This window comes from Gymnoscopelus microlampas (genome assembly GCF_963454915.1).
Source record: "Gymnoscopelus microlampas genome assembly, chromosome: 4".
Taxonomy (NCBI): Eukaryota; Metazoa; Chordata; class Actinopteri; order Myctophiformes; family Myctophidae; genus Gymnoscopelus; species Gymnoscopelus microlampas.
Genome location: NC_139941.1, coordinates 31,761,242 through 31,776,639, shown reverse-complemented (window position 1 = coordinate 31,776,639; position 15,398 = coordinate 31,761,242). Strand labels below are relative to the sequence as shown.

The window sequence follows — 15,398 nt, the reverse complement described above, 5'->3', positions numbered from 1 at the left end:
ACAGAGGATAACAACATGTGAAATACACATCTGCAGCTGGAGGTGTGTGTGTGTGTGTGTGTGTGTGTGTGTGTGTGTGTGTGTGTGTGTGTGTGTGTGTGTGTGTGTGTGTGTGTGTGTGTGTGTGTGTGTGTGTGTGTGTGTGTGTGTGTGTGTGTGTGTGTGTGTGTGTGTGTGTGTGTGTGTGTGTGTGTGCAAATAGACCCGTAAGGTTCATTTTGGTTACATTCTGTACACTCTGAGTTATACATTGGTAAATTGACACAGGATTATTCTTGTGTATGCACATCATTTTTTTAAATTGTTGTTGTTTATCTACGTTTGCAAGTGCAACCACATAGGAGCGTGTGTGTGTATATGCGTATGTATATGTGCCGGAAGCCCACAGCCCTGTAAAGAGGTGAGGGATCACATGGAGGAGGAGGCAGAGCCGAATGCCTCGCAGGATGTTTATCAGCAAGCACCATCTGTACACTGCTTCTCATGACTGTGATCTAGTGCAGCCTGAGCCAATCAGTCACACAACACCAGCAGCCTAAAAAGAGCCCCTCTCCTTTAACCTCCCCTGTCCTCACTGATCCCACAGTGAGAAGGCCACGCACATCAAGCGCACAGTTGTGTGTGTGTGTGTGTGTGTGCTTGTGTGAGAGTGAATGGACTCTAGTTTGTGGTCATACTTACTGTATTACCGTAATCAACTTTGCTATAAAATTTATACCGTGGAACTTTGAAAAAAAAGAGGAAGCTGGAATCAGAAGCATCCAGATGCTCATTTGCCTCCTCCTCCACCTCTGCTTCCTTTATGCCTGTGGGTTCTAATAACCGGAAGCCTTTGTGGAGCTGAGATGGGTTTTGTGGGCCTGAAAGGCCTCTAATCCCTGTGGCCTGTGAAGTGTGAAACCCTTTGATGCCAGGTTGGTGTGCCAAAGGCTCTGCCTATTGACAAACAAGGGCCAAGCTGGGAAAGACGGTAGCGAGAGGGCTCTCTCCACTATACAGAAGAAATGCAGGCTCAGGCGTGGAAAATATGGACTCAGTCAGTGAGAAGGAATAGAATTAGCCACCCTTTAATGAATTTCCTGGCTGTTTTTATAGTTTTTTTCCCCTCATGTGGCAGTAATTAGGTGGAATGATGGGCATATTGCAGCTGGGGGGGTAGGGGTGGCAGGGTGTAGGCCCTTGATATGCCAAAGCCGAGTATCTCCTCATTTAGACCATGTGATGATCAAAGATGTTTTTTTGCCCTCATGTAAAGGAGATCAGAAAAAAATGCTGGCGTGCCATTTGCATGTGGACCAGCAGTGTGCTTTGAAATGAGCATGTTTTTCTCTTCAGAGCAAATGAAATAAGTCTTCTGTCAGTTTCCCCACTGCCAGTCACAACATCAAAGCAAATGGCACTGCTGTTGATAAGCAGTGCTTCGCCTCAGTGCACTTGGTTAGATCTCAGATAGGCCAGCCTGGCCATTGCAGTCTAACCCATTTGGATGGTACCAGGTCCATTCACTCTCATTAAAAATAAGTCATTAAAGTCTGACTTTTACATGAAAGGGATCGGTTTTCATTTTAAATGAAGTGAAATATTGTATTTCTGTTTTGGACCTCCAACTGCTTTCCTTTTATTCATGCAAAATGTAGGATGGACCAAATACGAAATGATCTTCCTCTAAATTTAGCTTTGGGAAATTCAAAGTCACGAATATGATGGTTCCCTGTTATGCTTTAAACTTGCAATTTATTTCTTTTATGATATGGATCTTGTAGATTTAATCATTTTCACAGTTGGAGGCTCATTGGATTGTAGAAACGAACTCCCCATGCTATCGGTAATGACTGCTTGGCTGTGGAGTGTCTTTAAAATGACTTTGTGATCGGGAAGGAAATGGAGTGAGTCCTACTCTCAGCCTGTACCCTGCAGACTCCTCAGGTCGCCAGGACATTTGCTGACTGCACGGCTATGGCAGTTAATTTTTTGCATGTTTTGTTAGATTTTGCATAAAAATGTCATTTTTGAAAGGGTTGCAAGTCATTTGTGGCAGTTGATATATTGCTTGTAAATTGAGTTCTTTCCCCAACCCCCACTTTTTTGTTGCACTGAGCTAAGTAGCCATGAAATTGCCTGAATAATGTCGTTTAAATCCAATCTCGCCACGGCCCCTCACCTCCATGCCCTACCCCCAAACACTGACACATGGTGGGCTTTTTAGAAATTGCCATTTTCTTGTGTGCCACCTTTATTCACCATAGCTGGGCCTTGCCTTGTTGAGTAAAAGCCATTGCTAGTTTGACCTTCTTCGTATGCTATTGAAATTAATTTTAGGCTTTTAGTTTTATATCCCTCCCTGCAGTATGATCATTTATATTTGAAACACAGTCTTAGATATGATTGCTCTAGCTTGAGATAAGGATGGTCCTTGCCTTTAGTGTTCACATTAGGTCATATTTTCGTTGGGTGCTGTAAAACTCTTATTGACTACACAGGAGTCATTTCAGTTGAGTTAACACTCCTGTGTAGTTAAAAAGAAATGAAGCCGACATATACTATTAGAAATATTCTATGTTATTGCCACACCAAGACACAAGTTACGTAGTTGACCACTTGGGAAAGCAGAGTGAGAGGTGAAGGACTTGATTTACCATATCTTGAAACAAATGATGTTTTAAATGTCATGCTGGATAAATCAAGCCCTTCTCAATTTTCAATCATATTTGACCAATTCTACTTATAATACTCTTAACACACTTGACTAGGCTCTATTCTATGTAGTTCAGCTTTAAACCAGGCTAGTAATTCCCTATAGCTGGTTAATTGGGTTTTTGTGAGGGTCTCTGCTGCATGTACTCCTGGGTTGAATAAATGTGGAAATTGTGTGGCCAAGGGTAAGACCCAGTAAGTGATACTACTTATAAATCTCAAATGTGCCACTGCAATTAAACAAGCTTTTATCCCCCTCCCCTTCCTCTCTCCTCGCCTGGTATCCAAGGCTAACCCAATTCGATGCTAAAGAGAGTCCGAATTAATTTCACAAAGCACTGATTTAACAGTGCCTTAGGTGCCAGGCTTCGGCAGAATGAGTTTTTAAAAAGATCCATTTGTCTAGGGATGAACTTCCACGGGAGGGTGTGAAAATGAGGTGAAAAGAGAGAGCTGAAATGGAGGAGGGGAGTGGTGGAACATGAGTGAATGTCAGTCCTGATTTATAATCTGACCCTCTGGTTGGCGCTTGACATTCCGCAATGTGCTGTTTACACGTTGTTTTATTCACGTGGCAGTGTATGCTGTGTTTTCAATTCTGGAGCCCTCTTAAATATTACATTCCGCTTTAGAGGTGCTCATGCAGGTTGAGTGGTTATTATGAGTGATTGATTTAACTCTGCATCTGCCACCACTGTCTGCCCTTTAGCTGATAAAAGCCCTGCGTTACCTGTAGCTTTCTCTTCACACGTACCAATCTATGTGTTATTGTATCCTTTGCCTGTCTCATAAAATGTTTTCCCTTTTTTTATATTGCAGGTGACTTGGTGACCCCCATGCATTCCCCCCGCTATCCTACTGTGGCAGAGCTTGACGCCTACGCCCAGAAGACCGCCAACAACCCTTTGTCCATCAAGATCTTCCCCACTAACATCAGGGTCCCGCAGCACAAGCACCTTAACCGGACTGTGAATGGATATGACACCACAGGCCAGCGTTATAGCCCCTACCCACACATCCACACAGGGGGCCACCAGGGCTTGCTCGCTATCATCAAATCCTCAGCATCGTCAACAACTTCCACCTTCGGCCCCTCAAAGGGTGTTCTCAAGAACTCAGAAGGCAGACGGACTAAGCTCTCCCCAGCCCACATAGCTGTAGCCCCGTACCCGCCCCCTAGTAGTAGCACTTTAGCCAATGGCCACGGGCAAATTGTATACCACACTGGGCCCTCGAAACCTCCAGAAGGCCCCGGGCTCTCAGTCCCCCCTAACGTCACTGTAGCTGGCTCGGTGATTCCTGTCACAGGGGGGCGAGGTATGGCCTTGCCCCCGCAATCCAACCTCCCCTCCATCCAGAGCATCATCTACCAGATCAACCAGCATTGCCAAGCCCAGGCTCTGCAGCAGGTGTGCCAGGGGGCTGCCACTGTGCCCCCCAACTCCAGCCCCTCTAAGCAGGGCACGGCTGTCATGGGCGTCTCCTCGAACTCCTCAGGCGGGGGCTATGTGGCGGGCATGGTTCCCCAGGCGAACCTGATGTATACAGGGGCAGGGCTGCCAGCTCCGAGTGCAGAGGCGATGAAAGCTGGGGTTTACCCAGATAGCATGGACTACATCCTTTGGCAGAAACAGCAGCAACAACAACAACAACATCATCATCAACATCATCATCATCAACATCATCATCATCAACAGCAGCAGCAGCAGGCCGTGCTCCGCATGTACAGTGGAGGCAGTGGAGGGGGCGGGGCAATCAGTAAGTCGCCTGAAACCTGTGTTCCAGGGGGGGGGATTATGGCAGCGCAAGTCTCCTCCTCATCCTCCAGACCGTATCACTTAACAGCGAGTGCCAGTGGAGGAGGCGGCATGGACAAGGTCAGCTCCTCCCCTTTGAACTGTGTGGGAATGCACGGCAACTTCTCAGTGGGTCAATACTTTGCCCCGCCTTGGAACAGTGTCCTGGTGACCCCTGACAGTGACTGCTACAACCCCCAGGAGCTGTTGGGGACCTCCGCGGGAGGGCCAGCCACGGGGCACAGGGAGATGGGTTACCCCCATCACCATCACCATTACCACCATCAACACCACCCTGCTATAGACAGCGGAGGAGGCCTGTGCTGCAGCCTGCCTAGCAGGAGTATGTGCAACACCTCTGTGCTGAGCAGCAGCCTGCAGTCTCTGGAGTACCTGATCAACGACATCCACCCGCCTTGCATCAAGGAGCAGATGCTGGGGAAAGGCTATGAGACTGTGTCTGTGCCACGTCTTTTGGACCACCAGCACGCACATATCCGCCTCCCCGTTTACAGATAAGAGGGGAACGAATCGGAGAGGAGAGGGGAAAATAAATGAATAAATAAAACATTGAGAAGTTGTGAGCAAAATCAGAGTGAAAAGGACAGTGGAAGAGGGGATTCTTTTGTTTTTTTGTTTTGTTTCCGGGTACAGATCTGTTGAGATTGTCACTGCTTTAACTAGCGTGGTTGTTGAGAGGAGAGCATCAACTGTGCTCTGTGTGTGTGTGTGTGTGTGTGTGTGTGTGTGTGTGTGTGTGTGTGTGTGTGTGTGTGTGTGTGTGTGTGTGTGTGTGTGTGTGTGTGTGTGTGTGTGTGTGTGTGTGTGTGTGTGTGTGTCCTGGGTTTGGCGGCCTTTGAGGCAGGCGGAGGGAATCCCAGAGCTTGAAGGTGGGAGTGAATTACCAGTGGGGGAGAAAAGGGATTTCAAGATTCTCCAGATGTTCCATTGTGTGGTTTGCCAATAGGAATTTTGGATTGATAATTTTTCTTTTTTTTGTTTCTTTTTGTTTTATTTTGTTGTTTTACTTGCCTGAACTTTGTGATGAGAATCATAGCTTGACATGAAGTGCATACGCCACCTGTATTCCAAATGCTGAGGATAATGCCACTGTTCTGGCCGTCACTGAGAAGGTCTCAAAGGGCCAAAGTCTAGGGCTGTTCCCAAACTCGGTAACAGTGTGTCACAAATACCTGTCTACATGGATACACACACACACACGCACGCACACACACACACACACACACACACACACACACACACACACACACACACACACACACACACACACACACACACACACACACACACACACACACACACACACACGCTGATACAAGAGTAGAAGAACATTATGGGCGTTATGTACAAGAATCATAATGTTGAATTAAAATGGTAGTAAAATATTAGTTATTATTGCTGTTATAATTGATACATAAATTGCACTGCTTGAAATCTTGTTAACTTTGAAGTTTGGAATTGGGTAGTTTGGATGGATATGATATATTTAAGAAACTTGAAAAACTTGAACCTATTTTTTGTTGTTTTATATATTTGTAGGTATATTATATGCATTGGCTGCTATGGGGAAAGGTCTCTCAAATGCTTTTTTTTTTTTCTCTCATTTGTGTTTTTATTTTAATTTAAGTTTTTCTCCTCAAGCTGATGTGCAGTTCTTATGTCCTCTTGTAAGACATAGTCGCTGCTTTGGTTCTGTAAGAACCTAGTGGGAGAGCTCTCTTTCCTAACCAACACTGGAATCTACAGTAAATCTTGAAACACTTATTTAAAAGAAAATGTTGCAAAAAAAGAAATAAAGAAAGAAAAGAGGAAACAAAATGTTACAATTATGAATGTCATGATTGGGAGGTTATTCACATAACCTTATATGTATGCGTATGTGTGCACACGCATGCGTGTGTTTGCTTTGTATTTTTAAAAATCCCCAGACTTTTTTTTTTCTGTCATTACAAGATTTCTACCACCAGGACTGACAAACGCACCCACCAGTCCCCCAAAGAAATCATCATATCTGGCAAAAAATATAGGAAATCCTCTCAAAAAATCTACAACGTTGACAAAAAGAATTGTGTTTTGTTGGAGGCTATACAGTAGATATTCTCCTGAGTTAGTATCGAGAATGAGTTCTCTCTGGTCTCTTTAAGTGTGTGGTTACAGACCCATATCTCCTTATACTGTGCTATCACAATGAGAGCAAGAGGTGGGAACAAATGGGAATGTTTCTGGCACCGTATATGCCCCCAAACCCCCAAACAATAACAAAATGAAAACAATCATGCCCTGTCCTCTCATGTCAGATGAGATGAGATGAGGTTCACTGCTTTCCTTGTCCATTTCAGCCCATGGTTGAGATGCATTTAGCCCAGGCCAGTCATTAATTTGATGATTCACAGCAGTGAAATATTTATTATGACTGTGAGGTTCCCTTGAATGTACTGCACTTAAATTACTGAGATGTTTAATGCCTTGTGGGACTCGAGTGAAAGAGAAAAATTGGATCAGTGCTGCAGTCCTCTGGTCTTAAATTAGCATTTCTTTTGTCAGTCAAATTTCAATGGTAAATTGAATTTATTAACTGGAGAGGGAGAGAGGGAGTCGGAGCTTTGTTGTCGGGAAATACTGGCATCAGTCTAGATTTATGAAGTGCAATTATTATGACTGTATTAACATTTTTCTCTGAGCTTACACCAAAAATGTAAACTACAGTTGTGAATACATTCCCAATGTACCAAGTCCCCCAATCCCCATCTTTTGTTTTGTTTGTTTTTTGTTTTGAGGTGTAAAATAAATTTCATTAAGAATATATTCAGAGGCCACATCTTGGCTTTGAAGTTTGTCATTATTTTAAGTATGTCCTCTAGCAGTCAGGGAAATTGGGCCCTGTTTGTACAGATCCATAGGATTTAGAGCTGGTCTTAGTAAAAGGATGTGTGAAGTAGATTCATCTCTGCCATCAAGAATCTAATTGGTCCGCTTGTCAAAGGGTTACATCTGGGCCATACAGATAAATGCCACATAGTGTTGTTTAAAAGAATAATTTATGCTTTTAACATCCATTTTTTGATGTCTCCCCGAGCTGTATCTCAATTTCTTTAGATGGATAGAAAGGTGAGAAGAGGGAAATATTGTTTCTTTGATCATTACCATTCCTCATCCAAACCTGCTTCCCTCTTTATGATAACCCTAGCTTAATCTTAGCCACGAGCCTTAAATCAGTAAGCTAATGGTGTTTGTGAAAGTGCTACTGTCTTTGAAGGCTGACAAAGCTTTCAGTCTCAAGGAATAACAAGCCCTTGACTTGAATTTGCACAGTAAGCCTCCTTAACATTCCAGTGAAAAAAAAATCATGTTGTTTCAATACCCCAACCACAGCTCTGATTCCAGCATATTTTCTATCTTGTAGAAATATTTTGACAGATTTACAGATACATCCAGTCTCTAAATCCCCTCCCTTTGGTTTCGGCATCCGAGCATTAAACCCTGTCACATACTGTTGAAGAGAGGAGGAGACACTTGAGGCAGTTGAGTTTCTGGTGTCAGGCCTTTCCCACCAGTGGAGGTCTGAGGCACAAGTTTGCTCTACTAATGGGAATATTGGATGACGCCTGGCAGCTAGACATTGCCAGTGGAGAGCGTTCACTCACAGGGCTGAAATCAACCCCATTTCCAATGGCAAGGGACTTCCTATTAGGTATTGAAAAGAAACTGTCTATTTCAATTAGCAAAACAAGCAGCAAAGAAAAGAAGGCGGGGTAAAAATAATAGTTTTCTGTTTTAACAGAAATGGTAAAAATCTTGCACTTATTGTGTTTAATGGAACACAGAAATGAGATACAGCTTCTTTATTTTGTGGTTACATTACCCTATAGGCTCCAAATGGTCTGTGCCCCAGTTCTGCACACACAGCCATGAGCTCCAATTGGTGGGATGCACCCTACCCTCTAACCCCTAGCTCCAGTCCATTCTCGGATTCCAGATTTGGACAATGGACGCTCAGCCCATATTAGGATAATGGAATTAAATTTCGAACAGATTTGTGCCTGAGCCGATCTATGCAAGGCTCACTCAGCTGCAGAGGCAAAGTGGCATATGGCATGTCATTATCCAACCCCCCTTCCTCTGTCCAGGGCCAACAGGGTTCAGCAGTGCTTAAACAAACCCAAGGTTAGCAGTGGCTGGGGTTGGTGGGGAGGATGGAGGCGTTTGGAGGGGGGTTGTAGCCTCCACGCAGTCTCCGAGGGCCTCGGCACCACACCATGCAACCCAGGCTCTGGGGCCTGCTTTGAAAGCTGGGGCTGTTTGATGGAGGGGATTTGTTTTCTGTTGGATTATGCATGGTTGTGAACTTCTGCGGTGCCCTGGCTGGCTGAGGGGCCCTGTGCACTGTGACAGATCTCAGGAAAAAAAAGAGGGAGATATAGAGGGAGGGATTTTGGGGTCAGAGAAGCCTCGAAGCATCAGTAATCAGGATAATTGCCACGTTCCTGGTGCTGGTTTCAGCCCTCTTTCAATTCGCTGTGGCTTCACAATCACAATGAATATCATCCTCTGAAACCATCATCGTCTTTCTCATCAAGCAACCAATTGGAGCCCCCGTTTTCCATAACATCAATAAACAGTAGAACACAAGTTCTCAATTCGAACTGTAGCTAAGCTTTGACAGCGCTTCACTGAGTAAGTAGCACCAATATTTGGTTATTCTTGCAAGTAACCGATACATCGCAGCCTTCAAATAACACATAAAGGAGGATTTTCAGATTTACATTTATCTCTGTGGCCAGAGGAAAATGAATGTTGACACATTCCTCTCTCAGTGTTAAAAGACATTTCAAGGGCAATGAGACACTCAGATGACGATGATCTGAGGACAAAGTGGAGAGGAATCGACTTACTACTGGTCGTCCAGATCCCCTGGTAAATCCCAGTAAGTCCATGAAAACCTTTACCCAGTGCAAAGGTCTAGTCCTGTATTACGCACCTTAACTGCTGCTGAGCAGGAGAGAGAGAGAGTGGACAGGTATTGTACAGTTCAAAGGAGGGTTAGTTCTTTCACTCTCACAACACAGAGATAGGAGGAGAGAGTGGGATAGAAAAAAATCAGGGCAGCTGCTCTCTCTGTAGAATCTTGGCGCTGTGTCTCTAACCTACAGATGACAGGAGGGCGCTGCCCCCTCCACTCCACTTTGCTCAACCTCAGTCATGTCCCCTGGCTGCCCTTGGGCCCCTGGGGCTCTCATCTCAGAGTCTTCTCCTATACCCCTTCTTAACCTCCACTGCCAACTGGAGAAGATAAAATCATAAGCATAGCCCTCTCCATTTGGCTCCTATCTAGCAAGAAAACGCTTTAATCAATAATTCAGATGGTCCTGAGGAGGCTCTTATAGTTGACCCACCAGCCTTATATCTGTATTGCACAATATCATTAAAGGATTTGCTGTGTTTTGCAACAGAGTAAGAGCACACTTGTTTTCTTTTCTTTAGTGGTGGCCTACAGTACACAACAGGATGAGTGGCATGTGGGTATCACTTGATATGGAAGTTTAGGCATAACAGAAGGTAAGCTGCATCAAAGAACATTGGGCTCTGCAGAGAAGCTTTCCATCAAAGGCACAAAGCCAGAGCTGCCTCCTCAGTGCATAACAGCCGGTCATAAATTCAAGAGCTCATATGTTGATATGATATATCTTTTTTAATCTAACAATATAATGTACTCAATTGAAAATGTGCTCAGCCTCCAACTAATTTGTTTCCTGTGGTGGGTATATTGCTACAGTATATCTGATCTTGACTAAAAAGTTTGGGGATTTTGCCTTTTTTAGTTTCCTTTATTTATTGTCTGTGTGGCACTCCGAATGTTCCTGTAGACAAAACAGGGCTGATTCCAGAATGATATCAAACGCACCAACGCTGCCAAAGTCTGAGGGTGCTGCAACCTTGAGAAAATAATATATATGGAAATGGGAAATCTATAAAGCATCTCTTATTGTTCTCCCTGCAGTGTTGTTTTTATGTATCAAAATGATTTTGTCTCCTCAGGATCAAGAAAAAAAGAACACCTTGCTTTCCCCCCCCCCTTTTTTTTCTAAATGACGATAATATACAGATCTTAGATTTCGAAATAAGATGTCTGAATATTAAAAAGCTGTAAAATCCTTCGGTCTTGGGGTTTTCAACTTTTGAATGTGCCTACAGCCAAGCATCCAAGTGATTGCTTACCCTCTACCCCTCTCCTGCTGTCCAGTCCCCCCGATCTCTCCACGACCACCATCTTCAATCTGCTGAAACTGCCACTGTACCTCCCCATCTTATCCTCATCCTAACTACCATATATTGTTTTCTTTTTCCTGCTTTTTGTCAATCTCAGGACTGAAATTTATTTATTTTAATGTAGATGGGTGGTTTTAATTTATCCACTTCTCTGTAATATTGTTTGACAAAATTAAATAAAGCGGATGACTTCTATGCCTGTTTTATGTTATGGTCCCATTCACACTTAGCGCACACTCTCAATTTAGTTTCTTTCTTTCTTTATTTCCTTGCTCTCTCTCTCTCTCTCTCTCTCTCTCTCTCTCTCTCTCTCTCTCTCTCTCTCTCTCTCTTCTCTCTCTCTCTCTCTCTCTCTAAGATGGAACATTGTATTTACCTTGAACAAGACCCCATTCAAACAACTATGTAACAAAAAGAAGCATATTAGTGTTAGGATTCAAAAGCTTTATGAAACATGCTGTGAAACATTGCCATTATTGTGGCATCTACATTCTTTTTACGGCGTGGCTCTGCAGGAGTCTAGCCGTCTAGAACAGTGGTTCTCAACCTGAGGGCCGGGACCCCCAGGGGGGTCCCCACATGATTTTGGGGGGTTCCCCAGATGACAGTGAAGTGACAATGTAAGGACTTTTAAAACCTTTTTAATACCTAAAAAAAAGTTAAAGATAAAAGTCAAAAGTATTCAACAAACTATACAATAAAAACATTGTCAAACATTGGCCAAATTGTCAAATAATATAAGAAAGAGGCAACATTTTTAAAAATAGCTCACAGTTGTGAGCTTGTAGATCTGCTATTTTCATAATATTTATCTGTGGAACCGAGTCAAACAAAATGTAATGCCTCAACTCCTACAATTCCAAGTGCTTGTCAGGGTGGGGGGTCCCCGGTTCAAATATGATTGTTTTGGGGCGGTCCCGGCCTGAAAAGGTTGAGAACTAATTGGTCTAGAAGAGGGTTATGTGTTCGTGTGACTAGAGATAATATTGAAAACCGCTGAACCAATCAGGGACACATTTCCTGTGTAGACTCCCAGTAGGCCACAGAAGTACCACCTTTTCTATTATCACATGAATATTTCAAAAAACTATAAAGCATATTTACATATTTAACTATTTTGGTAGTGACTTTTTTTTTGGCCCCTAACATTCATCGAGCTCTGGGCTTAGTATTTTTTTTTCCGTTTCGGTAGTGACACAATGGTGTCACTACCGAAACGAAAAAAAAAATGTTCCCCCAAAAACCTGTTAGGAGTACGTTTCAGGCAATTTAAAGTTGATTGGTAGTGACTTTTTATTTGGCCCCGAACATTCATCGAGCTCTGGACTTAGTCATTTTTTTTCCGTTTCGGTAGTGACACAATGGTGTCACTACCGAAACGAAAAAAAAAATGTTCCCCCAAAAACCCGTTAGGAGTACGTTTCAGGCAATTTAAAGTTGATTGGTAGTGACTTTTTTTTTGGTCCCTAACATTCATCGAGCTCTGGACTTAGTATTTTTTTTTCCGTTTCGGTAGTGACACAATGGTGTCACTACCGAAACGAAAAAAAAAATGTTCCCCCAAAAACCTGTTAGGAGTACGTTTCAGGCAATTTAAAGTTGATTGGTAGTGACTTTTTTTTTGGTCCCTAACATTCATCGATTCATCCGTTTCGGTAGTGACACAATGGTGTCACTACCGAAACGAAAAAAAAATTGCGTAGCACTTTACAATAATGACCCGTCAAGCCGTTATAAAGCATTTGCAAACGTTTATAAGTAGTTTGTAGACTATTAACAAATCATTAACAACCTGTTTGTTGACATTCGTAAATGATTACTAAAACCTTTATAACTACAGTTACAAATCATTTATAAAGTATTGGTAAGTAGTGAACTATTCATGAATAAGCCATTTATATACATTTGTAAAAGATTATTAAATCATTTGTAACGACCCATTCTAAAGCATCTATAAACGTTTATAAGCAGTTTGTAGACTATTAACAAATCATTAACAACCTGTTTATTGACATTCGTAAATGATTACTAAAACCTTTATAACTACGGTTACAAATCATCTATAAAGGTATTTTATGACTATTCATGAATAAGACATGTATAATACATCTGTAAATGATTATTAAATCATTTGTAACTGATGTTACATAATATATACAAGCTATTGGTAGCTTGTTCATGTTTAACATATGCTTTGTTAAACATTCCTAAAGTATCTATAAATCTTTAATACATGTTATTATGTGCCCTATAGTAAAGTGAAGACAGTTCATAATTTACAACTGTCTGTTAATGTGTTTGTTCATGTTTAACATGCTTTGTAAAACATTCCTAAAATATCTAATACTATGCATTATTATACTCTACCAGGAAGGCTGTACTTGTCAGCCATCTGTTAGCTCAATGGGTTGAGACGCAGTATTCATGATCCAGAGGCCATGAGTTCAAATCCCATTGATGTCTTTCCTATGATTTTTTCCTTTGCAGACTGGCTTCCAGAAGATCAACTGAAAACTACCAGGAAGGCTGTACTTGTCAGCCATCTGTTAGCTCAATGGGTTGAGACGCAGTATTCATGATCCAGAGGCCATGAGTTCAAATTCCATTGATGTCTTTCCTATGATTCTTTCCTTTGCAGACTGGCTTCCAGAAGATCAACTGAAAACTACCAGGAAGGCTGTACTTGTCAACCATCTGTTAGCTCAATGGGTTGAGACGCAGTATACATGATCCAGAGGCCATGAGTTCAAATCCCACTGGTGTCTTTACTGTGATGCTTTCCTTTGCAGACTGGCTTCCAGAAGATCAACTGAAAAGTACCAGGAAGGCTGTACTTGTCAGCCATCTGTTAGCTCAATGGGTTGAGATGCAGTATTCATGATCCAGAGGCCATGAGTTCAAATCCCATTGATGTCTTTCCTATGATTCTTTCCTTTGCAGACTGGCTTCCAGAAGATCAAGTGAAAACTACCTGGAAGGCTATACTTGTCAGCCATCTGTTAGCTCAATGGGTTGAGACGCAGTATTCATGATCCAGAGGCCATGAGTTCAAATCCCATTGATGTCTTTCCTATGATTCTTTCCTTTGCAGACTGGCTTCCAGAGGATCAACTGAAAAGTACCAGGAAGGCTGTACTTGTCATCCAACTGTTAGCTCAATGGGTTGAGACGCAGTATACATGATCCAGAGGCCATGAGTTCAAATCCCACTGGTGTCTTTACTGTGATGCTTTCCTTTGCAGACTAACTTCTAGAAAAACAAGTTAAAACCACCAGAAAACCTGTAACTCTCAGCTAACAGCATAGCTCAACTGGTAGAGCGTCTGTCCAATAACATGACTTGACTTGAGTGGGTTCGATTCCCACTCAAGTCAAGTGTCCCAGGTAACTTGGGGCAACTGATAAATTGACTGATATCCGTAGAATAACTCCTACAAGTTATTCTACGGATATCAGTCAATTTATCCGTTGCCCCAAGTTACCTGGGACACTTGACTCGAATGGGAATCGAACCCACTCAAGTCAAGTCATGTTATTGGACAGACGCTCTACCAGTTGAGCTATGCTGTAGGCTGAGAGTTACAGGTTTTCTGGTGGTTTTAACTTGTTTTTCTAGAAGTTAGTCTGCAAAGGGAAGCATCACTAAGGATATCAGTCAATTTATCCGTTGCCCCAAGTTACCGGGGACACTTGACTCGAGTGGGAATCGAACCCACTCAAGTCAAGTCATGTTATTGGACAGACGCTCTACCAGTTGAGCTATGCTGTTAGCTGAGAGTTACAGGTTTTCTGGTGGTTTTAACTTGTTTTTCTAGAAGTTAGTCTGCAAAGGAAAGCATCACAGTAAAGACACCAGTGGGATTTGAACTCATGGCCTCTGGATCATGTATACTGCGTCTCAACCCATTGAGCTAACAGTTGGATGACAAGTACAGCCTTCCTGGTACTTTTCAGTTGATCCTCTGGAAGCCAGTCTGCAAAGGAAAGAATCATAGGAAAGACATCAATGGGATTTGAACTCATGGCCTCTGGATCATGAATACTGCGTCTCAACCCATTGAGCTAACAGATGGCTGACAAGTATAGCCTTCCAGGTAGTTTTCACTTGATCTTCTGGAAGCCAGTCTGCAAAGGAAAGAATCATAGGAAAGACATCAATGGGATTTGAACTCATGGCCTCTGGATCATGAATACTGCGTCTCAACCCATTGAGCTAACAGATGGCTGACAAGTACAGCCTTCCTGGTACTTTTCAGTTGATCTTCTGGAAGCCAGTCTGCAAAGGAAAGCATCACAGTAAAGACACCAGTGGGATTTGAACTCATGGCCTCTGGATCATGTATACTGCGTCTCAACCCATTGAGCTAACAGTTGGATGACAAGTACAGCCTTCCTGGTAGTTTTCAGTTGATCTTCTGGAAGCCAGTCTGCAAAGGAAAGAATCATAGGAAAGACATCAATGGGATTTGAACTCATGGCCTCTGGATCATGAATACTGCGTCTCAACCCATTGAGCTAACAGATGGCTGACAAGTACAGCCTTCCAGGTAGTTTTCAGTTGATCTTCTGGAAGCCAGTCTGCAAAGGAAAGCATCACAGTAAAGACACCAGTGGGATTTG

The 15,398-nt window shown here is 42.8% G+C and overlaps 1 protein-coding gene across 1 annotated transcript in view; it reads left to right on the top strand.

The window, feature by feature from the left end:
* fam222aa (family with sequence similarity 222 member Aa) overlaps window positions 1-5,782 on the top strand; it is a 48,063-nt gene extending 42,281 nt beyond the window's left edge. Inside the window, exon 3 of the mRNA XM_084054213.1 lies at window positions 3,514-5,782. Within this exon, the coding sequence (XP_083910339.1) occupies window positions 3,514-5,009 (1,496 nt within the window). The 3' untranslated portion in view covers window positions 5,010-5,782. The remainder of the gene's footprint in view (window positions 1-3,513) is intronic.
* The last annotated feature ends 9,616 nt before the right edge of the window (window positions 5,783-15,398 follow it).